This window comes from Rutilus rutilus (genome assembly GCF_951802725.1).
Source record: "Rutilus rutilus genome assembly, chromosome: 3".
Taxonomy (NCBI): Eukaryota; Metazoa; Chordata; class Actinopteri; order Cypriniformes; family Leuciscidae; genus Rutilus; species Rutilus rutilus.
In genome coordinates, this window is record NC_140211.1 from 30,116,468 (window position 1) to 30,141,163 (window position 24,696).

A 24,696-nucleotide genomic window follows, 5' to 3' on the forward strand; every position below is an offset into this window, starting at 1 on the left:
TCATTATTTTCTCGAAAAAACAACGGAATTGATTCAAGATACTCATCCACATGATAAAGGAGGTCTTGAATGTGGCAAAAATATAAATAACTCATTTTCGACCAAAAACGAAGTTACGGTCTTTTGCCTTTGCACGGCAGCATAGGTAAAGGCTGTCTGACCGACTCATAAGCAAGTGAGTCGCACAGTGAGTCTGAAACAGTGAAACAGCACAGTGAGTCTGAAACCAGCAGACATTTCACCCTGTGGCCCAAGACTGGTTGCCCACTGAAGCTAAGCAGGGCTGAGCCTGGTTAGTACCTGGATGGGAGACCTCCTGAGAAAAAACAGGTTGCTGCTGGAAGAGGTGTTACTGAGGCCAGCAGGGGGCGCTCACCCTGTGGTCTGTGTGGGTCCTAACGCCCCAGTGTTGTGACGGGGACACTATGCTGTCAAAGAGCACCGTCCTTCGGATGAGACGTTAAACCGAGGTCCTGACTCTCTGTGGTCATTAAAAATCCCAGGATGTCATTCGAAAAAGAGTAGGGGTGTTACCCTGGCATCCTGGCCAAATTTGCCCCTTGGCCTCTGTCCATCATGGCCTCCTAATCATCCCCATATATACTGATTGGCTTCATCACTGTCTGCTCTCCACCAGTAAGGTGGTGTGTGGTGGGCGTTCTGACACAATATGGCTGCCGTCGCATCATCAAGGTGGATGCTGGCCATTGGTAGTGGTTGAGGAGATTCCCCCATCTTTGTAAAGTGCTTTGAGCACCCAGAAAAGCACTATATAAATGTAACAAAATATTATTATTATTATTATTATAAGTGAGAGAGCCTCAACCACCCACTTGCTCATTCTCTGCTTAGATGCAGGGGACCCTTTGTAAAGGGGGCCCGAAACATACAAACAACTGTTCAGTCTGATGGCCAGATCCCACATTGGCACCCTGGTACGAGCTGCAGACCTCAGCCTCAGTGCTCCACAGGGGAAACGAGATTCCAAGGGGTCTTTACCCAAAGACATTCCACCCAAAGGTGGTAAGCACCTATGGCCGCCACATAAACCTTTAGAGTGGACGGGGATAGACCTGCAGTGAACCGCTCCTGCAGGAACTCCAGCACTGTACCAACCGGGCAGTTAACTTGGTCCAACTGACGGTCACTACACCAAGAAGTGAAAACCTTCCACTTCAGGGCATAAAGTTTCCTTGTGGAGTGTAGAATGGTCTCAACAACCTCTGTTGAGAGACCTGTCCCTATGAGCTGGGCCCCCTCAGAGGCCAAGCCCACAGGTTCCACAGTTCTGGAAGGGGGTGAACAATGGAGCCCCCTGCTTGGGATAGAAGGTCCCTCCTGAAGGGTAACCCCAGAGGAGGCCCGTCAAGGAGAGACACTAGATCGGGGAACCGTTCTCGGCCTGGCCACTGCGGGGCTACAATAAGCTGGCAAATTTGGTCCCTGCGAACTCTCTTCAGAACTCCCGGGAGCGGAGCGATTGGGGGAAAAGCATACAAACGTAGCCTCGACAACGTTTGTACCATGGCATCTAGTCCCAGGGGAGCTGGACGCGTGAGGGAGAACCAGAGTGGACAGTGAGACGTCTCTCGAGACGCAAACAGATCCACTTGCGCCTGGCCGAACACCCTCCTAATCTGCTCCACCACCACATGTTCTATGGCCCCTTTCTCCGGCAGAGTTTTCACTTCTTGTTCCATTACCAGAACCTGCTCGGGGCCCACCACGGTGGATAGGACCCCCATAAACCTGGGCGGGCGAGACCCGAAATTGATTTGATAACCCTTTTCTATGGTCTGCAGGACCCAATGAGAAACATTTGGCAGTAGCTTCCACGCTGTCAAAATTCTACTTGAGGTACCAGCCTCTCGAGACTGGCTTCTGGTTTTTGTTGCACAATCAGTCCGACACCCTGTAATGGCGAATCGGCAGGGAACGACCGAACTGACTGCTCTGGGACCCTCCTCGGAGGGGGCGGGCATCCCAGGACCACTACATTTCCGGGTGGACCCTGAGATGTGTGCTCGCCGGAGACCACTGCGCCCTGAAACACACGAGGTGGTGCACCGTACAATGACGTGTTAACTCCTTTACTTCGGGGGAGACTGCCCTCGTTGGCCTGACCCCTCGGGCGTCAGGACCTTTTCCCCACAGCCTTCTTGGAAATAATGACGGTCCTCAGATCCGTCTTACCCCTTGAAGGCTGCGGTTGAGATCGCTTTCCCTGTCCTCAATATTTTTGAGGGGGAGCACGGGAAGCTACGCTCTGCTTTTGTGTGGCACGGTGTGAGGAGCTGGCTTTAGATGTTTGGGACTGCTCCCGCTCAGCAGCCCCGGAGACATGAGAGCGGCAGGGGAGGAGTTTCTGGAATGCAGCCGCCTGTTTGGCTGCCTCCTGGAACCTCTCGACGACTGAGTTAATAGCGTCGCCGAAGAGGCCAGAAGGTGACAGGGGTGCATCCATAAGGAAGTTTTTATCTTTCTCCTTTATAGAAAGATCGGAGCGTCCGCATGAGAAGCACATCACAGTGCTCACAGTCAGCGCCCTCGAGCAATGACTGTGCATGCTCCTCAAATAACACAGGCAGGGGTGCACACAGAAAAGTGCTAATCGTCTTTAATATATATATATATATTTAGACAATACAACACCAAATATGCAGAGACAGTTTCACACTGAGCGCTTACTGAAGACTCAGAAGCTAGCGCTGCTTTGCTTTGGGCAGGCTTTATAGTTTCCTGGTTCGTGACGTCACCCGCCTCTGACGTCCGCCACACCATTGGACTGATTTCACATGTGCTTCAAGACGTCATCACGCTAAACGTTCCCTCAGCGTCAATCGACGCAGTGCGAGTTCCCTTGAAAGGGAACTTTCTTTATGAATGGACAAAAGACAAAAGAAAATGAGAAAAAAAGGACAAAAGAAAATGAGAAAATCACTCACTGCTCTTGACTGAATAACTTTTGTAGCTTTAATAAGGATTAATCTATATTTAATTTATAATTTATGCAGTGAAGACTGTGAAGTGTTTGATAACTTTATTCAATTTCTGAATCCTACCTGTTAGACCTACCTAAAAATTGCAAAGCACCATTTACAATGTTACATGGTTGAAAAACAATGAAAACAATAGTTTGTTGTGCATTTAGTAAAAATCTGAACTGCCTAATGTTAAAATGTATAGCTTTCAATTATATGGTAATGCGGAATGGCTATAATTAACAGCTAAAATTGAGGAGAAAAAAATCTATTTCATAGAGACATCAGTAGCAGTATTGGAATCGGTGGTACTGGCCTTCTTTCATAAAAAAGCTGTCTTTGTGTTGTTTCTACATTATTATGGTGATTAAATGTGAAATTATTGCAATATAAAAATATATTAAAATCTTTAATGTTAGGTGTGATCACGATTAATTACAGAAAAAATGTGTGATAAATTAGTCATTTTTTAATCGATTGACAGCACTAATAAACATAAATTCTGACACAATGGATATTTCAGCGTAATGCCAAAGCACAGCACTGTATTCATTTTCAGTGATTCACAGTAAGATCTACTTTGCAAGTGCTGTGTTTGAGTCACTTATAATTTGCATTTGGGAACGCAATGTGCACCAACCATCTTGACAAATTCATAATAAGTATTGTTAATAAATTAGTTTGTTGTCAACAAAGAGAAGCGTTAAGGTCTCTCTGTGGTTTTCCACCAAAATGGATGCTCAGTGGTTTAAAGTTGAAATGCAAAGAAATTAAGGCAACCATAAATGTTAGTATTGTAATTTCACTGTTCTGTAGAAAAAAAAGTGCACGGGTGGGGTCAGGTTTTCCTTCTTTTTTGTCTCATGACCAGATGCCTGTTTGCTTCAAATGCAGTTTGAAGACATACTTTTGGGCTTCACAATTCACAATTTAAATAGTTAATCCAGGGTCATTATTAACCCCCAGGCAAACATAGTCTTGTTGCATATATCACACAGTTCATAGATTTTTTTTTTTATTAATCCTTTGTATTTAGCTATATACATGGGAACTGTCAGAAGAGGGCTTAAATTATTGTAAAAATAATATTTACAAACTTTTATATAATAGTTTAAAAAGTAAAAACTTTTTTAATAAAAAGTCTTCAGTTCTATTCTAACAAATTTATAATTTGACAATAAACTAAATCTTTTTGAGGAAATAAATCCTTCAAATCTGCCTATTCAGTTTGTGTTGTGTTGTGTAGACGTCCATTTTAGACGTCTCTATTAGGATTTTTTTGAAACCCCCTAACGCTTTCAGCTCTGCGATTGGTGGTCCAGCTGTAAAATGACATAGGGCCAAGCCATAGATCTTATTCAGAGCAGCGCCATGACAATAGATAAGGTCTATAGCAAACCAATGAGAGACTAATTTCAATCCCTCTAAATGGGTGAGGCTTGTAATTACTAAGTTTATGACGCGTTCCACATGCTGTGGGGAACACCATCGGACAAAATAAATAAAAAATGATAAAATAGCTTGCGCTGTTCGCTATGGAAACAGCAAGCAACATTAATGAGGAGGACATTGTTGCTAATTTATTATCCACGCCGTTTTCAAGATAAGCTTTTGAAGAAAAGCTGGAGTTAATCGGCAAAGGAAGACCTACACCAGAGCTTAATTTTGTGCAGAAAGCCACAGCAATTATAAGCGATACCACTGGATGACGGCATCAACCAAGAAGCTAAAGCTTTTACTGCTAGAATTGTTTGCTGTGTGGGTAAAATATTTAAATTCTAATAGGTCACGTGACCGCCGCTGCCACTGATTTATATGTTACGCTTTAGTTGAGAAAACAGTTATTATTCCTCTAAAATGCACGCAACGATTGTGTGATGATGCAATTCTTTGTAATGATGATTTCCATTTTATTACTTTTTGTTTAATTTTGGTGATAAATCACATTGCATTTCTTGTCAAAGGTAACTTATGCAGTACTATAGAAGAGGACACAGAAAGCTAGGCTGATTTTAGGCTGAGTTACATTTTTTCCCAACGAGGGAAGGGGGTGAGAGGGCCAAGGTTCAAGAGTCATGGTTTGATATATATCAAATGTTTCTGTTGCAAACTTAACATTTCAGACCTAATACTTACTTTTTAGCTCTGCGAAATATCTCAGATATCCCAGTGTTAAGCGCAGTTTGTGTAGATATCCAATATACAAATGGCCCTTAATTGTTTCATAATTTTTCTGAGCACACAAACACACACTCTCACCCCTATGTAGCCAGTAGAGCCGATGCTCTGGTCAGATGTAACCCAGCAGTGGAATGCAGATGTGTTTTAAAGCTGGGTAATAAGCAGCTTTGGGTTTCTCACTGCTCCCTTCCAGCCTTTAACAGCATGTAAGCACTTACTCATCTAGATTATAATACCATGGTTGGAGGCTTTAAAAACACTCAAAGTTTACACAAAGAGAAGCTAATTACGTTTCATAGAATCACAGAGACAGGCAATAAATTATTTCCCATACTTGCACTGAAGACTAGTCAAAGACAGATCTCATGAAACCACATAAAACAGACGATCCCTGTGGTGAAATCATCCATAGAGTACTGCTTTGAGTTTGAGGATAGTGGTTTATTAGTTAATTCCCAACATCTGATATTCCTTTGAATATGTGAAGACTCCGACTCAATGAGGGGAGTGAGAGTTAAAAGAGCTCTCATGGTTTCTGTGTTCGCTGTGAAATTGAAACGTGTTTATCTGGCAGCAGACAGTGGCCCTCTAATCTACATCTCTTACAAGTGTTTCTTGAAGGAGAGAAGAAGAAGAGACTGCGGTTGAGTGTTTCCCTTCGCTCCCTCGAGTGTAATAGGCTTTAAGTAGTCAGGTGTTTTTCTGTAGAAGGCTGTAGTTAGGCACTCGTGTAATTATGTGATCACCTGTCACACGTTTTTACATTAAAACGCATTGCAGCTCAATAATATCTTCTACAGCAGAAATTCCCAAACTTGTTTTTGTCTGCCAAACCCCTTTGAGCTAAAATATTTACTTGGAAGTACTCTCTGAGAGTTTAAGCGAATATCCATGACTATGAATATCCGTAATTATTAATCCATGAATTAATTTAATCATCTCATGAACCCCCTGCAGTTCCTTTATGATCACCAGTTCGGAAAACCTTGCTCGATAGAATCAGATTTGAAGACTGAACCTGAATACTGATATTAATTTCCTTTTTTAGAATAAAATTAGAAAAAAGAAAAGAAAATTGATGTTGTGATAATAGGATCCCTGCAGTTCTTCAGTTAGTTTCCTCTCTCATGTCTTCAGCCAGCTCCTTTCTTTTTGCATCCCGTAAGACATAATGGCCAAAAAAACAGATGGCCCCAGATGGAATCCATTTACCCCCATTATCGAAGCAAAGCAACTCCATCTGCTAACTGCTGGACTAAGTTGTTAGATATTTGACAGTAAAGTTTGTTATGTCTCTAAAACAAATGGAATACATGTGTGATAATTGTGTGAGTTGGACTGCGGGGCGCTTGCAGAGGTCCTCCAGGATGTTGGTTAAACACATGCTTGCGGGATGCCGTGTACGGGGAGGGCTTCACTGCAGGAAGCTATCTCAAATAATGTGCTAACATGGTTTATTCAGAAAATGACAGTATCTGCCAGTTTTTCTGAAAATGCCAGCTTTTGGAGCCAATCATCCCCACTCACTCTTAGGGCAAGTGAAAATTAGTGAAAAGAAATTTCTGTCAGTGCGGTTTTAAATGCAAACCCACATCACAGCGTCGGGAGTTGTCCAGTTATTTTTGAAAGCAGTGTTTCATAATTTCTGCACAACGTGGATCAATGGCATTGGCTTTCTGGTTGTGAGTAAAGTTTTAATGCAAAACTACACTGTAATTCCAATTCACTAATAATAGGTTGATTCTGCGCTATTATCATCAAAAAAGAATCTTAACCCTGTTATTTAAAGAAAGCAAATTACACGCTGCCCTTCTTTGGTAGATTTGTATGTGCCAGACGTTAGCTTGTGTCTTGTGTATAGTCTGTTTGTGCATTTGATGTTCTATATGCTTGAATGCAGATTTCAGTTTTACAGTGGCGCACACTATGACTTCTACATGAATCAAATGAAACCCCCACACATGGGCAGTGTGAATGAGAATTGATGTCCTGAGGCAGTGGAATGCACTTTTACATCCAATATGGTTATGCTCCACAGTGTGCATTACATTTTTACTAGCAGTGGTATATGTAGTAGTGGCTCAGCACTAACGGTGTCCTGCTGGCCTGGAGCCGGCGTGAGAGAGCTTCAGACAGAACTGTCATAACCGTCAATGCATAGCTGCAGTGCTACTGACATTTTTACATTCATTTATTTTGTATATCCATTTTTATGCCTTTCAAAATTGTTTGATTTTCTGTAACTAATTCTACATTGTTGTCACAAATTCTCCCATTGCCACCCGCCATTTTGCCATTGCCACTAAGATAATGATATCTAGCTAGCTAACATAGCTGAGGTTTTGACGAAATTAAAATCATCATTTGCTCACCCATATGTTGTTTCAAACCCATAAGATGTTTATTCATCTTCAAAACACAAATGAAGATATTTCTTCCAAGTCTATTCATCTCTCATTGATGCTTCAGAGAGTTCTAAAATATCAATGAACATACATAAAGCATTCAGCTTGCTTGACATGTGAGAACCAATCAGGTTTATTCTCACTTGTCACGCCAGCACATTTGAGCTTCCACCAGAACCATCAAGGTTTGTTCTTGGATGTCAAACAAGTACAGTTGAGCTTCCGTTTACCATTTTTGAGTAATCTATGTATGTTCGCTGATCAATGTTTATATATGTTTATAATATTACATTTTTGGGTGGACTATTCCTTTAACATAATTGTTATTTTGAGCAAATATAAAAATATATATATATATTTTTAATGTTCAAAATGAAATGCAATGAAAATTGCTGCAATGAACTGATCTACTGATCACTACTTGTGATCACCCTTTTCCCTGAGCTCACATTTGTAGATGTTGGTAAAAAACCAACAGCTCACATCAGTCGTCTCAGTTTTGTTGCCTTCAGTTAGTGGAAGAAAGCCATTAGCCGTGAAAGGAGAGGTCAGCATGGCTGGAGAGAGACGAGTGCCCTTGTTGCCCTGTGTTTAATGGTGGGAGCAGATGCCCCAGATCATTGCGGCAGCCTGCCACGGTCTACCGCTGTTTTCACAGCATGGGCTTTTGCGGGGACCGCCTCGGCCCTGGGAGTGGCCTGTGTTTACTTTGCCACCTGCGAGACGGGAGGGGTCGGGGCACACAGGATCAAACACACAGGGGCATGAAGAACACAAGCGGGTTCAATCAGTGATTGAATTCACAGCTATACTGCAAGGATTTGCCTGTTCGTGAAGGGTGGGATTAGGTAGAATTCCAAAGCCAGACGGAATGTGTGAGTTTCAGCAGTTTGGGAGACAGAGGTTAAAGATCTAGTCTTAAACAGGGAAGATGACCTCAGCCCGGTGATGAGAGCACCTCAAGTCATTCAGGATGATGCATTTTCCCGTGACAAATGGTTTCTTTACGACACCACGGGTCTCTAAATATTATGTTCGAATTTGTGTCAAGCCAGTATTTAAGAAAACATTCAGAATTTAGAGAGGGAGAGAGAAAAAGAGCATGCTGATTTCTCTGAAGCTTGTCTCTTTGTGAATAATGGCTCTGCCAGACTGTATATGGTCCTGGCACTGATGACTGGAGTACTATGAGCAATTTTACAACTGCAACACTTCCCACTTAGCAAAGCCAGACCTGGCAGGAGATAACTTCGTGGTCATATTTTACATGACCATATATAGAGTATGTTTGCACATATTGAACAGGAAAGAGACAAAAGTCAATAAATTAATAGAGATACACCTATTTTATCATTTATTGCACTCTAGCCTGTCTGCAAGAGCAGTAAAGCAGTCATTGATACAAAAAAATAAATCACACGTCAACCAACATGTATTGTGTGTTGACCTAAAGAACACAACTCTATACAAAATAAGCATTCTGTAGCCTAAAGAACCTAATGTAAATCAAATTATTCATATTATTCATATTAGGACAAACAGCATGATTGTGACATTTTTATACAATAACAACAACAGAAAACGATAATACTGAGGAACTCACATTTTACAATCCAATATTGCCTCTATGCACGGTGTTGTCCCTGAATGAATCCTCGTTTCTGAATGAATCGTTTAAATAAGTGGTTCTCAACCTTTTTTACTCCACGTCTCCCCTCCTCTCCGAAACAATACTTTTTTTATTCACAAAAACATTTGTATTCTAGTGTTATTACTTTTCAACGCCATGTTATTATTTTTTTTAAACAAAATAACTTCAAGATCGATTTAAACATTCTTTGCAAAAATGTCACTGCAGACATTTTTTACAACTTAAAAGTACTTACTTTGCTCAGTTATACAGTTACTTAAGCACAAGTCAGCCTGCCTTAACAAACAAGACCACAGGGAGATGCCAAAGGACTACATATAGCTACTATATGGATCCATTCAGAATTATTAAACACACCAAAACACAAATGAAAAATAAAATGAATGTGTGGAAACTCACTCATCAGTGAACAGTTCCTCTGCCAGAATAAGCAATTGTGTGTGTCTGTGTTTGGAGCGTCTGATGCCCATGTGTACATAAACAAAGATCCTCACAAACTTCTCCAAAACACACTTCTTCAGTGAGCATCCATTATAAAACACTCACAGGACATTAATTTTGACAACTACGTGAATATATTGAACAGAAATTCGATGTTATAGTGATCAGTGAGCCGAGAGTGCACATACACGGTTTGCTTTGTTAATTAAAAAATAAATAAAAATGTTTTATGTATTAATAATAAAATGAATGAATTATATTAATATATATTTAGATTAATTATTATTACATTAGTTATTTCGCGGCCCCTGGTTGAGAACCACTAGTTTACATGAATCATTTAATTATTACTCATTAAGTCCTTTGTTGCCACCTACAAGCGGAACAATGTAACCTGCAGAAAGTCAGTCGCTGTCAGTCACTGAGTACTGACTGTTTTCTAGAACACACACACACGCACACACACACACGCGCACACGCACACACGCACACGCACACTATATATTATTTGGAAAATATTTAGTTTCTATTGTTACATCATTATTATTATTTTTTTTACCATTTTTTATTTATTTTAATCAAGCAGATAATTAAATTTAATTACTTATTTTTATATTCATCCAATTCATTTATTATTTATTTTAATCAAAGTTCATTAATTTATTGTTTTAATAAATTATTTAATTATTTAAATAACACTTTTTATATATATATTTTTTTTAATCAAATAAATTTTTTATATATATATAAATATTTTTTTTTTTATAATGTTTTTCTCTAAACTTTTCCAAGCACTAGCACTCCCTTGTGGTATAGGCAACGCCATCTGGGTCGAGAACACTTAACAGTAACTGTACTGTCTCCTTCTTCACCGTAAATCCTTTCTGGATACATTTTAAGTGCATCATTCTGTATCAAATCATTTAGCCGGATCCTGTGATTTCCTCATATATAAAGCTGGCTAGCTCCATTCAGTCTGAAAAGTGTTTTCGCCGGTAAAGTCTATTCCGGCGCAGTATATTTTGTAACGTCCTAAAACAAATGGTAATGCCATGTTGGTAGATTAGCACCTGTAGAATTTCCTTTTGTTGAAAGCCCAGATAAAAGTAAAAAGCTACTATTATGTTTAGATCCATGTCCGAGGCAGTTCGACTTCACAAGCGCATTTCTTTACTTACTAAAAAAGAAGAAGAAGAACTTAACTGAAGATTCTCGTAATTTTGACTTTATTCTCAAAATATTACGACTTTACTCTCGCAATGTTTCGACTTCAATGTCTAAATATTTCGACTTTAATCACGAAATATTTCGACTTTATCTCGAAATTATATGACTTTATTCTCGTAATTTTAGATTTTTTTTGAAAAGATCTTTTTTTTTTCCTGTGTGTATCTGGTAATAGTGTTATCAAATGAAACGTTAACAGCTAAAACAGCTCTGGAGATGAAGTTCATGTGGAGTTTCCTCATTTAGAGAGACACTGAAAACGCATCATGCATGCTTTAAGTATGTGTAGTAGATTCACACAGTGAAGCACAGAGTATGCAGAATTCATATTTAAATAGCAGATGTTTGTGGTTTAATATTCACTGACACTAGTTCATATCATGATTTGCCTACAGCCCTACTTTTGATTTATTCTCATAAATTTAGCTGTGACATTTTATTTTTATGATGGGATTCCCTCCGCATTTTCCACATTGTGGAAATCACAGTGTCCTACTAAATACAATGAAAAGATTCATCATGTTAACCTAAAGAAAGGATTATGCCTGAATGTGTAGTACATGTTTGTTTAATGAAGCTGACATATATTGCTTTTCCCATTGGCAATACAGTTCTGAAAAGTGCTTCATTCTGAAACATTGCTATATTTTGCTAGAAACACTGACCCAAACCAAATAAATCTGAAGACACATGTGTATGACTTATAATGAAGCAATTAAGCTTTGACATGTTTTATTAGTAATGGCTAAATATGAGCATGTGTTGGCTTGCTGTGGATGTGTCCCAGGGCACCAATGCGTGTCACTATCATAGCAGAGACGATAAGCTTTGTGCTCGCCCTTGACCCCACACCTCATTAATCAACTGCTTGTGAATATCTGACCTCCTCCACCTACCTCTCAAACATGCCATCTAATTCAGCTCTAAAAGATACATAAAACTCCACCAAGCAACACAAACACACACACACACACACACGGACGAGAGGAGACTGGGTTATGCGATTTCGATCTTTCAATTAATATTAGTATTTTTCTGATAATGTGACTATGTTTGAAATTGAAGTTGTCATGAAATTGAAGTTGCGATAGTCTTTTCTTCCCTATTGCGAGGTAGGACTTTGCCCAGTCAGACTTTGTTCGAAATCGCACCCTATATGCTCATTCACTATTCCCTACATTACTCGTGTAATGGAGTGAATGAAAGTGAATGAAATCTAGGGAGTGAATTCGGACACTTAGTGTCCCAGAAAGGCTGCTGCATTTACATAGTTTGTACTTGCTGTTTAATAATAATCATTTGAAACTAAGTTAAACCTTAATTAAACAATTTAATAATCAATTAAAAAGGAATTCATACCTTTTTGGACCAGCGGTTTGGTAAATGTATGAATGGATGTTTTAGCAGCAGGCGCCCTATTATAGCGAGACGCAGGAATTCATTCGGCACGACCCTCACAGTCCATAATGGGTATTCTCTAGCCGTTGAGTGTACATGATTTGTACATTCATTATTGCAGTGCATTATGGGATTGAATGAGTGCACTCGATAACGTCCACTATGGTTTTGGACACTACTACAAATGGATGTCCCTTCAAATAATGCCCTATTTAAGGGAATAGGGGGCAATTTCGGACATAGCCGAAGATGTTGCTGCAAAAGGGTGGGAACGTTACTATGATTAAAGATTACAAGGGCACACGAATTCTAAAAAAATAAGTAATTTATAATAAATACTGCAATATACCAAAAAAAAAAAAAAAAAACTGTCAATTTTGATTTCATGGTGACTTTAATATTACCCACACAGCATGGTGCTGTACAGTAGGTTTCCTCACTTTAACTTCTCAGGTTTCCTTTTCCTTGGAGAAATGGAGTTAATTAGAGATTTTCAAGGGCTGAGTGTAGTTGAGAGAGGATGTAGATAGTATAGTCTATCATACCTGTCATGCCTGGCTTGTGGCCATGCTAATCATCACTGTAAAACAAGCTGCTGAAAAGTTACGCTGCATATGAACTTTCCTCTGCTCTCTGTACTGAAACATTTGATAAATGGGTTGCTCTTTAAGATGGCTTCAGAAGCCCCAGGCTCCTTTACATCCCGCCATGTCATCGTTTGTTTATTGTGTACTGACAGCTGTAACTATGGCGATGCCCGTTTTTTGTGACTCTGCAACAGCTGTTTTTTAACCACTGTTTCAGCTGGAGGGACCATGAATCCCCCACAACCAGGAATGTTAAAGTCGATGGTCTCCTTAAGGGCTTTTCTTTCCCTGACATCAAACTCACATAAATACCTCCATGTCTTTGATTTGATATATTTTCAGTCCCACATCTGTGCGCTCTGATTTTAACTTGGTCTTGAGGGTTATCTCAAGGGTAACGTGTCCTTTTAGGAATATTCCTGGTTAACTAGAAGTTGACCTCCGTTGACAGCATCTGTTACATGCTGTTGATTACCACTGAGAACAAGCACAAATCAGCCCTCAGTTTGTCAAAACAAAACAATAAACATGATGACAGTTGTGTCAGCATGTGATTACAATGGAAATCTTTTGGGCAATTATTTTATAGTGCGCAACAGATGCTGTTGATAGAGCTCAACTTGGAAATTATGCACAATATATCGATATCAGTTATCAACCTATATTAGAGAACAATATTGTAAATATATTGAATATATATATATATATATATATATATATATATATCGGCCAAAATTAGATATTTATTTGTTCATGTTCATTGCCCCTATTTTTACATTTAGATTACCTTTGCCATCATCCAATGCTCACTTAAAGTTAATCTTTAAAAACACTTATCAAGAAACTGTTAAATGTAATATTTAGAAAATCTCCTCCGTTCTCTCACGGCTCTCAGCCCCGCCCTGCTTGCCACACAGCATATTAGAATCATTTCTGACAGATCATGTGACACTTTACTGTATTTTTGATCAAATAAATGCAGCTTTGGTCAACATTTGAGACTATAAAAAAATCGTACTGACCCCAAACTTTTAAACAGTAGTGTATATACAGTACATTTGACATAGAGTCCAACTTCACTGTTTGTTATTATATGGTTAGCAACTCATAGCTTCCTCTGTACTCTGCAGTCAGGTCTGATCCGGTTCTCCGGCGAGGAACTTCTCATCACTCCGCTCCCACAGCATTTGGCTTTACGACACAACTACAGCGCCCCCTCTGGACATCACCCACATGTGATCTACAAGCGATCAGCTGAGCGCAGAGTGCATGCTGAGAAGACTGACTGGACCAGCGACTTTAAATCAAACAACCCCTATGAGGACCACCACCACCACCACCACCGTCACCATGATTACCAGCACGGAAAGCTCCAGAGACAACATTTCTGCGGACGCCGCAAGCAATGTATGTAAGGGAATTTCCTTTGAGCTATTTGTAGATGGAAAGTGCATCACATATGATTTACTTGTAGAATTTGTCAGTCTGCGTATAACAGCAAAGCCCTCTAAGATATGTTGATTGATTCCAAAAGCAAAATTACTGTGTCATTATTCTCATCTGTTGTGTGGAATTGAGTGAAAGCTCGGAAACAGCATGTGAAGTTAATGACTGTGCATTTCCTGGTCTGTTGTCGCCTCTCTGGCGCCAAGCTTGGAAACAGGAAAATCAGTTATCTGAGGCAATTTCCAGTTTCTCTCACTCTTTTTCATGAGTTTCCATACTTTTATCTCTCCACCTCATCCTAACTACAGATACTCCCAAGCCTCCTACAGAGGATCATTTTTTCATGCCTGATGAGTTTGAGCAGCAAAGCCGGGTGAAACGCTCTGAGATTACATCGAGCAAAGAGGGTGGCCTGAACGTGGAAACTCTGGTGGTGGCAGACAGGAAGATGCTGGAGAAACATGGAAGAGAGAACGTCACTACTTATGTCCTTACTGTCATGAACATGGTGAGAGAGCTGTCAGCAGTATTGTTATTGAGAAGACACTTTGATCTGGCATGTTCAGTGAACATTAACTTCTTTCTATAGTAATATGCAAAGTGTTGTTGTGCTGAACAGGTCTCCAGTCTTTTCAAAGATGGAACGATTGGAAATGACATCAACATTGTTGTGGTCAGTCTCCTTCTACTTGAGAAAGATCCGGTAAGATACATACATACATATGCAGTATCCATCCATCCATCCATCCATCCATCCATGTGATCAATTATGATACTAGCACATAACTTTTATGATATGGACATCAATTAAAACGTGATTCGGTTGTTGATTCAGTAACCACTATGATGACTCAAACCAGTAACTCGTTTTTTTAAACTTTTTACTAAAAAGAAGTTTTTTTCATCAGTTTTCAGTCTTTTTAGTCAAGCTGTTTGTTTTAATTCACTAAAAAGTCATTTGTTTGGCAATCAGAATAACTGGTCACTGTGTTTTTTATTCACTGCAAAGAATCATCTGATAAAAGTCATTAATTAAGGAATCAGACAATACTGGTCATGCTGTATGTTGTTTTTTTTTTCACTAAAAAGGGCTTACAAAAGTTATTTGTGCATAAATCGGACTATACTGATATGTTGTTTTTGAGTGCAGTCCTGCAACTCAACAGAAAGACATTTCTTGGCATTATTACAAATAATGGATATAAAATATGATTTAATTTGCTTTTGTGCTAAATAGTGCAGGAAACACAGTAACTTTAGCTAATTTACTCTCAATAAAGATCAATTTGATGTGTAATATCTTCATTTTTTTAAGGAATCCCAGTGTTTTTTTCCATTTCTTTCATACATGACAGATGTCTGATCATTCATTACTCTCTTATCTCTCTCTCACCACCCCTCTGAACACTTCATCTCTCTCGGTTTCACTGCTGTCAGCTGGGCCTGTCTATCAACCACCATGCAGACCAATCCCTCAACAGCTTCTGCCAGTGGCAATCAGGCCTGATAGGCAAAAATGGCAAGCGGCACGACCATGCAATACTGTTGACGGGGCTGGACATCTGCTCATGGAAGAATGAACCGTGTGACACCTTGGGTAAGGCACTTGACATTCACCATCCAGCAGCAGAAATGGGTCATGTGTTGTGATGTCAGTGGCTAATAGAGTGACAGGAGGCTGAATTACACAATGCCAAGGTTAGAAAGATCTTGTGGTTGGTGATGTGTGTCCTAGTCTGCCCTCAGGCAGAGAACTTTACCTGATTGAATCCAAGAAAGCTCAAATCCACTTTGCAGTCAGTTGGCAGTTTTTTTGCTATAGAGGCGTCAGCCAAATGTAATGAATTCAGCTCTGATGCTCCAAACCACAAGTATGCACTGCTTTGAATGTATGGCGAAGGGGAGAGCACTGCTTTTAAATTGCCTCTGTATGATGTGAAACTCAAACTCAAAGCTTTGACTTAGACCATGCAGTCAGAGAAATAGTCTGAAAGTGTGTTTATGCGTAATGGGATCCTGTATCAAATTCTATAGTTTTGAATATATTGTGGTGTGTTTAGTGATACTTGAATCATATATTACGGTTTTCATCCAGACCTCTTGGATTGTAATGTTTCTGTAAACAATCAATCTGATTCACGTTCCCATCATGCATCAGTCATTCATATAAATATTCATCCAGCCAGCCATATTTTGCTGTTTCTTTCTTTCTGCAGGTTTTGCTCCAATAAGTGGGATGTGTAGCAAATATCGTAGCTGCACGATTAATGAAGACACAGGGCTGGGTCTCGCCTTCACCATCGCCCACGAGTCAGGACATAAGTACGTTCATTCATTCTTTCAGGTCCCCCATAATTTCAATTTGGGAAACCATATGCTGTGCAACAGGCAAACATGTTGTTTGTGTTTGCTGGTTGCCACTGTGATAAGGGGAAGTTTATGTTGTACGTCTGAGACTTTGTTTTTATGACAGCCGTATTTTGAGTCCTTTGGTCCGTTGGCGCATTCTCAACATAAACTGGAACAAAATCTCTCCTGGAGAACCACCAGGCTGATAACATGTTGTGGGATTTGTTATTCTCAGTGGTTCAAACAATTTGGTCAAATGAAATGGACACGTGCGTCCAACATGCATGGTGTTTGGGGCAAAAACTTCACCGGCCAACAGTCATTAATCACTCATTTATTGGGGAGTGGTCATTTATAAACACATGGCATATCGTGCAACACAGTTCATGTCTGAATTTCGTGACCATAGTGCATTATGTTTATTTTGATGCATTAATTGATCTGATTCCCAAAGGGCTGATGAAAGTAAGTATGTAAATGTGTGAGTGTGAATCACATGAATTGTTATATTCAGTAGAATACAGAGATTATTGAAGGAGGTAATGTCCCACCTGACTCAGGGAGTGGTTTCTGTCCTGAGGTTGTACATTAATAGTCTCACTGGGTAAAACTCACAATATCCATCTCTCCCTCTTTTGCTCCGTCCTTTTTTTTTTACCCCAGTTTTGGAATGATCCATGACGGAGAGGGGAATCCCTGCCGGAAGACTGAAGGGAACATAATGTCTCCCACATTGGCTGGGAATAATGGTGTTTTCTCATGGTCTGCCTGTAGTCGGCAATACCTGAACCGATTTTTAGGGTAAACTTTCACTTCACATATCATTATATTCACTATCAGAAAAAAATGGTATATAAATATATTTTAGAAACGTATATATTTTATTGTAATACACACAGTAGATAGATAGATAGATAGATAGATATGCAATATATATAAATATATTTTGAAAAATGCATGTAACTATATTATTTATTTAATAATATATTTTGATAAACTATTTATATTTAATATTTTACTTATATACATAATAAAACATTTTCCCCGTTTGAGGTACATATAATATGGATTTTTTTTAAATGCCCGTTTCTATGCTCATGTTTCTTTGTATGCATTTGTTTTCACAGTACAGCTCAGGCTTCGTGTCTAGTGGATGAGCCCAAGCAGATAAGCCAATACAAATACCCTGAACAGCTTCCTGGTCAGCTGTACGATGCAGATATACAGTGCAAATGGCAGTTTGGCTCAAAGGCCAAACTGTGCAGCCTGGACTTTGTAAAGGTAACTCATAGTTCTTTAAAATATGCTATTAGGCTTCTCTTTCAGAGTTTGATTACATTTTTATGTTAAATTTGTTTGAACTCATGTTGGAATCGTCAAGTGACTCATTTAACAATTCAGCTTCAATCAATCCTTTTGACAAAACACAATGCCACAGTAGAATTCACAGAGATTGAGTTCATTTAGGGTCTCAGATATTTAAATGTGCTTCAACCTGTAATGTTTGTGTGTAGAGACATCATGGTCAACACAAACACATATCTGAGCTTTGGAAAGAAAAGGAACTTCTAAGAGGAAACCCATTGCCTCGAAATCAACTCTAAGTCTTCATTCACAGTCCATGTACAAAGGTTCAACAAAGATGGACAGGGCCCCCTTTGGCATCCGCTGTAGCTTTTAGCGCCTAACACACACATTGATATGCAAATAGTTATGCTTGGGAAATGAACATTGCGAGAGTCTATCTGTGGGATTAGCTCTCATGCTATGGACTTCCTTTTTGAGAGATCCCTGTTGCTTTTGTGCTCTTCGAAGACCTCGTACGTGCGCTGAAAAGAGTCTTGAACGTCGACCTCGATGGAAGGCAGCTGTACATCCTAATTAAGAATGATTGTGGAGATAAAACCCAATGTTTTTGTTTTCTGTCCCCTTAAGCCATCCCGTCCTTGTCACAAAGCCGTAAAGATGTAATTAGCCGTGGGAGCTAGTGGTGTTAGCTACCCGATGATCCAGAGTCCAGTGTTGCTAGCTTTTGTAAACCATGTCTCTCTCTCACTGTCTGCCAGATGCAATTGGGCCGTCAGCCAGCAGTGGCCGGTCTCCCAACCCCTCATCACCCATTATTATCGTTGTATTGTGGGAAGAAACAAAATGCAATGATAATAGCATGTTTCTTTTGGGCAGCACAGTGATTGATTTTGACAGGCTTTTTTATTTGTTGGGAAAGTTGATTGGTCGTTGCTGTAGAAACAAGAGGTCGGCGTGGCGAGGTGCAAGCCAGAGAGGTTGAAGGGTTCCCAGCGGGTGTAGGCTCGTCTTTGACTGTGCTCTCTGTGTGTTTATGCCCACCAGGACATCTGTAAATCATTATGGTGCCACAGAACAGGACACCGGTGTGAGACCAAGTTCATGCCTGCTGCCGAGGGCACCATCTGCGGACCAGACATGGTGAGTGAATGCTTGTCTGTTCACCCTTTCTCCTTCTTAACTCACTGAACCACCATTAAGGATGAAGACTGACCGGTCTCTCTCGGCATCTTTCTTCATACACACCTGCGGTATTGTTCTCTGCTTTGAGTAAATGTTCCATAAGGACGGTTAGTCTTTCCACTGGTTGATGGGGATGAGGGTGAGAGGTGCTGATGTGTGGGACTGTGTGGCTTGGCTGGGCCGAGTCCTGCTCTCCAGGTGTAACTCTGGGCTTCATCCCAAACCAGCAGGCTCAAGATCTCCTCAGCAGATACACTCTCTCCTTTACTTCACATCCCCTCAAATACCTTCTCTTTGACATGAAAGAGATCAGTTTGGTTTGTGGCCTTGTTAAATTTAAGCTTTTTTTTTATAATAAACTTTATTATTATATATTTTTTAAATCTGAGGAAGAAACAGGTTTTCATACTTTACTGATGCATGTGAGATGGTTTTTCCTTTTCTTTCCCATTATGCAGTGGTGCCGGAGAGGACAGTGTGTAAAATTTGGTGATCATGGTCCTAGAGCAGTACATGGCCAGTGGTCGGGCTGGTCCGAGTGGTCCGACTGTTCACGTACATGTGGTGGAGGGGTCATGTACCGAGAGAGATCCTGCAACAGCCCCAGGTAACCAACAACTCAAAGATTCAGACACTGCGCTTCAGTCTCATTCAGATATTGAGACATCATTATTGTTTTTTTTTTAATCAACTATGCGTTTGAAGAATAGGGTGTTAAATTCAGTTTGTGTTTGTGGTAGAGAGGAAATCCAGATAAACATGACATTCGATTGCTAAATGAGCTTTTTTAACACTGTGCTATGGCTATGCTATATGCTACGGTTGTTTATGTTAATTAAAATGGCCACTGTAGCGTGAAGTGAATGCCACTTTTTTATCATTAGACTGCCCTGAATGGTAGATTAGCTGTGAATGCTGGAAGCACATGTGTTTCCTGAACAACTGACCCACTGCGACTCGTAGATTACCCCCCGAACTTTGACACTCTGCATAATCTTGGATTAAGTGTGGTCAGGATTCACCATTTAGCTATGCCCTCTATTGAATGCACAAGGTCAGTGTTTGTACAGAGTACATAGAAAATTACAATATATAATGATTGCAGCACCAGAAAGAATGAAAACAGTAGACATTCAAACAAGTCAAGTCAAGTCAAGTCACCTTCATTTATATAGTGCTTTTAACAATATGGATTGTTTCAAAGCAGCTTTACAGAGATAATAGGAAAATACTGTAACAGATTATTTAGGCTTTACAACAGCTCTAGGATAAAGTTATTGTCCAGCTAAAGTTAGTTTTGATTGATTGATTCAAACAAACAAACAATACATGAATAAATACATAACTTGAATACATTTGGCATATGCTTATATCTAGAGCAACTTACATTGCATTAAGGTATTTAATATAAAGCAGGATTGTTAAAGATGTGAGTGTCTGTCAAATGCAAGATGTAGTTTTTATGTATTTAGGTTCAGGTTCTTCCTCTCTGTATGTGGTGGCAGGATTATTTGAGATTGGGTTTCAATAGACCGCAGGTGGTTTTGTCAAGCTGATGGAACATGGGATTGTGCTTCGTCAACATTTTGCTGTCTAGAGCATCTTAACATATTTTTGTTGGAATAGGAAATACTTATAATGCCTTAGACAGCCAGACCAACATGTCTGACATGAGTTCCAGTAAAGAAAGCAAGAAAGCAAGAAAGAAACTATTCAAAGTGATGTGAAGTGAGGTGGGGAACTTCATTAAAGCACTGCAAATACCCAAGGAGTATATTAAATATTAGATTGGGTACATATGATCTATATTATGCATTGTGATCTCATACAATGTGCTTAGCTAGAATCCTGGTTTTGATTTAAAGATCCTTGCAGAATGATTGCTTTTGGAAAGCAAATTTCAGAAAAAAAAAAAAAGAGTAGGCATTTCCCACATTATTGCAGGAAATCTTATTTTGTTAAAATTGAGATTTTACTGTATAGAAACCTTTCTATGACCTAAATATTGTTACGTTTTTGATATGTTGGATTTAATAATAAAAAAATAAAAAAATGGTGACATTTTTTTTTACCCCACAAATTTGGATTAAATTAATCTTACTTTGTCGGCAGTCATTAAAGTGCTTTTTGTGTGAATGTTTTTTTTTGTCCTGATTCTGATGGTCTGTATTAGTCCAATGGCGTCTGATCCACTAAGAGAGGTTTAGGTTGAAGTGAATCTGTTGGATGGGTTTGCTTTTAAGGCCGAATTTGCACTATAATCTGAGATTTTGGGGAGGTATTAGCCTCCATTTGCTATCAGTGTGACCCCCTTCATGGTTCAACAAAAATAAGGGGATATTGCAGCTTTTCACTCTGACTTCTCTTCTCATCGACCAGCTGTTTACACATATTTATGAGGTGCACACCACGAACATCTGCCTGCATTCCTTATGAAAATCAGAATCAGAGTTCATGTTGATCAGAACATTTTATCTGTATCAGTTCACTCGGAAATGAAGTGTTTCAAAAGAGGCATTTTGATGGATAATCTTCCCTTACTGCTTTCAGACAGCACCTGCAGCAGAATAGGTGTTGGTATGTCTTCTGTTTGTGGCGGTGAGGTTCAAGGGGAATCCCCGTACTTATCACTTCAGTATAAGGTCCTCAAGAGACAGCTGTTGAAGCCAGCGGCAAGAGATGTCATCTCACTCAAATAACATTTATCAATAAAAATGATCTGATAAATGTGCTCCCTTGACTGTATCCATACTCAGCAGCCAGATTTACAGGTTCATGCATCTTTGATATGAGTGTTTGAGAAATATCTCTCTTGACAACAGTCTAGTGGAGATAGTTGTTGATGGGATTGCCTTTTTGAAGTTTGTTTGGAAATATTGGTAACTATCAGAGTATGGGTAACATTAATGCACCATTACCAGAGGCCAAAGTTGAAAGAGTAGGATGCATGTACGATCACCCTCAGGAGTTCGGTAAAGCCTCTGACAAACAAACGATTAAATTTCATTACGTCATTGTTTGGTATTGTTTATTTATATGTGGAGGGCTCTGTTTTAATGCCTTGACTTTAAAGTGGATACCTAATGGCTAACAGTGTGGGCATAATGAGGATTTGATTAAAGATGGGGGTCTTAGTTATGGGTGATGTATTGAGAGTGTGGGATAGAGAAGGATGTGGGTCTAGGTGGGGGGTTTTGGGGGAATTCAGGCAAGCAGACAGACAGGGTGACCTTGTTTCCTTGTTTGCACCCAGTGCTGCTGTTCATAGATTTAACATTCTCCAGTTGCAAAACAGTGCTACAAAGTCTTGTCAACAGAGAGAAAGGAAGAATTATATTCCCGTTGCCAACAACTCTTGTGTGGAGTTTAGTATGTAGCACAAAATTAATTTGGGTGCAGTTGTTTGAATGTGTAATCAGAAATCCTACACATATCCTTCTCTTCCGCCTCTTTTCTCCAAATCTCTTTCTTTGCTCTGTGTGTTGTTATAAGTGCTCTACCATATGGAGCCATAGTACACTGTTGCTAAAGCTCTAATAGGATCAGCCTGAAAACCTGCTCCAAAAACAAAAGCAGACATGCACAAACAGCCGTCTGACAGCACTGTTAGACTATCATTGATCTCGTTGACTTCTCCTGACTCTTTTAGTCACTTTTTCAGTCTTGAGACTTACCAAAAACATATCAGTGAGTCAGTGACATAATAAAAAAGAAAACATTATTAAAGTAATTGAAGCCTACATATTTTAGTATTCCGATCTGGAAGTTAGCATCACGCTGGTTCCCTCAACAAAAAGCCAATAGGATTTTCCCATTGGCTTTTGGATTATTGCAAAAAAAAAAAAAAAAAGAGCTCCGTGACCAACAAAAGCTTATGATTCTTACATATTTTGTTGCTTAAATACAATCATCAGAAGTAAAAAAGCTTCCGACAAAATCTTTTGATCTTTATTTCAAATCTTCAAGCTAGAAAGTTCTAGTTAGCAAAATTTGAAGAGCGCAAGCATAGACCTTATGTAGCCCCGCCCTTTTTCAGCGCTGCACTCGTTGTGTTCTCTCTTACGGTTTGTATTTCCACAGCATGAAGGTAAGATTTATGAATGAAAAAATTTTTTGCTACTTACATTTGTTATGACATCTGCTTCAAACATTACAATGCTCATGATAACTTTCTATAACTCTACAATATGTAAATCCACTTAACTAGCTAATTACTCTTCGACAGCGATGCCATAGAAATATACAGAGCTACCGCAAAAAATGGAAGTTCAAAGACAAATTTCTAAAGATGACTGCGCTCTTGATTCTCGGCACATAAGGTCTATAAACGATGCGATGCCATAGAAATTGGTTGTAAAACCCAAGGTTGTAAAAAGTGCAGTACTGAGTAGATGAGTTTTCCTTTTTGCCATGAGGATGTTTAATGCCCACAACAGTCTCTCTATTCTATTTAGCCACTTGTTAATAACTGCCTTTTTCAAAATCATGAGTGGGGTACTATGTTGTAAAATATTTTCAGTTTGTGTTTACCACAGATCTTATTTCAGGCATTTAACCAATCACCTATTCAAACGATGCATTAATAATATAAAACAGAGGTAACTCTGTATATTTGTTTTCACTGCAGCTGAACGCACCACCATTCTAGTGACCCACTTATTCCAACTCTTCAACCCACCAGCAGGTCATGACCCACAGTTTGAAAATGGCTGCTCTAGTCCAGACAGTAGAAGTATGTTGTCAGTTTTGAGATTAAAAGTTATTCATTTATCTCACTGTGTGTATTTTCCCCATGCTTACTGTGTTTGATCACTGTACATGCATAAAGATGATGAGGGATTTTTAAGAGCATGAGGAAGACTTATCTGTTCTCTCTGTGAGCGGTTTCCTAACCTCAAGTGTGAACATGCAATAAAAAGCTAAAGGCCAGAGAATAAAAGAACATGCACAGACACACACATTGACAAGCCCATGGCGCAGTCCTTTGCTTTGAGGTTAGGCTACAAGAGGGTACCCAAGAGTCTTCCACTTTAAAGCATGCAGCCATGCCGCAAGCATGCCTCTGCTCTCACAGTCTCAGTTACAGGAGCTGCTGGGCTGCTTTTCCCTCAGGGAAAGATGGTGACTGTCTGCTTCATGTGGCACTCGGAGGCATTCCTGTGGCATTTGGGAGGAGGCTGCCGCTCTTCACCAGCCTCCAGCTGCCTCAGCAACACAGCCTGAGAGCTGACCTGATATATAGCCTTGAGTGCAGGAATCAGCCATTACAGGTTTCAAAGTAATAAAGGTGAATGAATGAATTTTCATACTGGTCCAAGCAGGTTTATGATAATGTGGTGGTTGTTTTTTGTTGGATCAGCAGAGTGAAAAAACTTCATAGTAGTACCTCAAGGGTACATATTACTAGTCTAAGGTACTAAAATGCATCTTTTAGGGGTAGAAAAGGTGTGAGGTTGTCCTTTTAAGGGTACTGCCCCAGTGACAAGTTCTTGTACCCCTAAAGTAAAAATGTTCCTCGTTTTTTCCACACATTTTTCTGA

The 24,696-nt window shown here is 39.6% G+C and overlaps 1 protein-coding gene across 1 annotated transcript in view; it reads left to right on the forward strand.

Annotated features, from left to right (window-relative positions):
- Nucleotides 1–24,696, forward strand: part of adamts18 (ADAM metallopeptidase with thrombospondin type 1 motif, 18) — a gene marked incomplete at its 5' end in the record, with an annotated part of 66,113 nt that overhangs the window by 14,375 nt on the left and 27,042 nt on the right. The window contains 9 exons of the mRNA XM_084404325.1: nt 14,002–14,278; nt 14,626–14,825; nt 14,937–15,020; nt 15,755–15,914; nt 16,534–16,639; nt 17,330–17,467; nt 17,794–17,947; nt 19,019–19,114; nt 19,615–19,763. Coding sequence (XP_084260451.1) covers nt 14,002–14,278; nt 14,626–14,825; nt 14,937–15,020; nt 15,755–15,914; nt 16,534–16,639; nt 17,330–17,467; nt 17,794–17,947; nt 19,019–19,114; nt 19,615–19,763 — 1,364 coding nt within the window. The remainder of the gene's footprint in view (nt 1–14,001; nt 14,279–14,625; nt 14,826–14,936; nt 15,021–15,754; nt 15,915–16,533; nt 16,640–17,329; nt 17,468–17,793; nt 17,948–19,018; nt 19,115–19,614; nt 19,764–24,696) is intronic.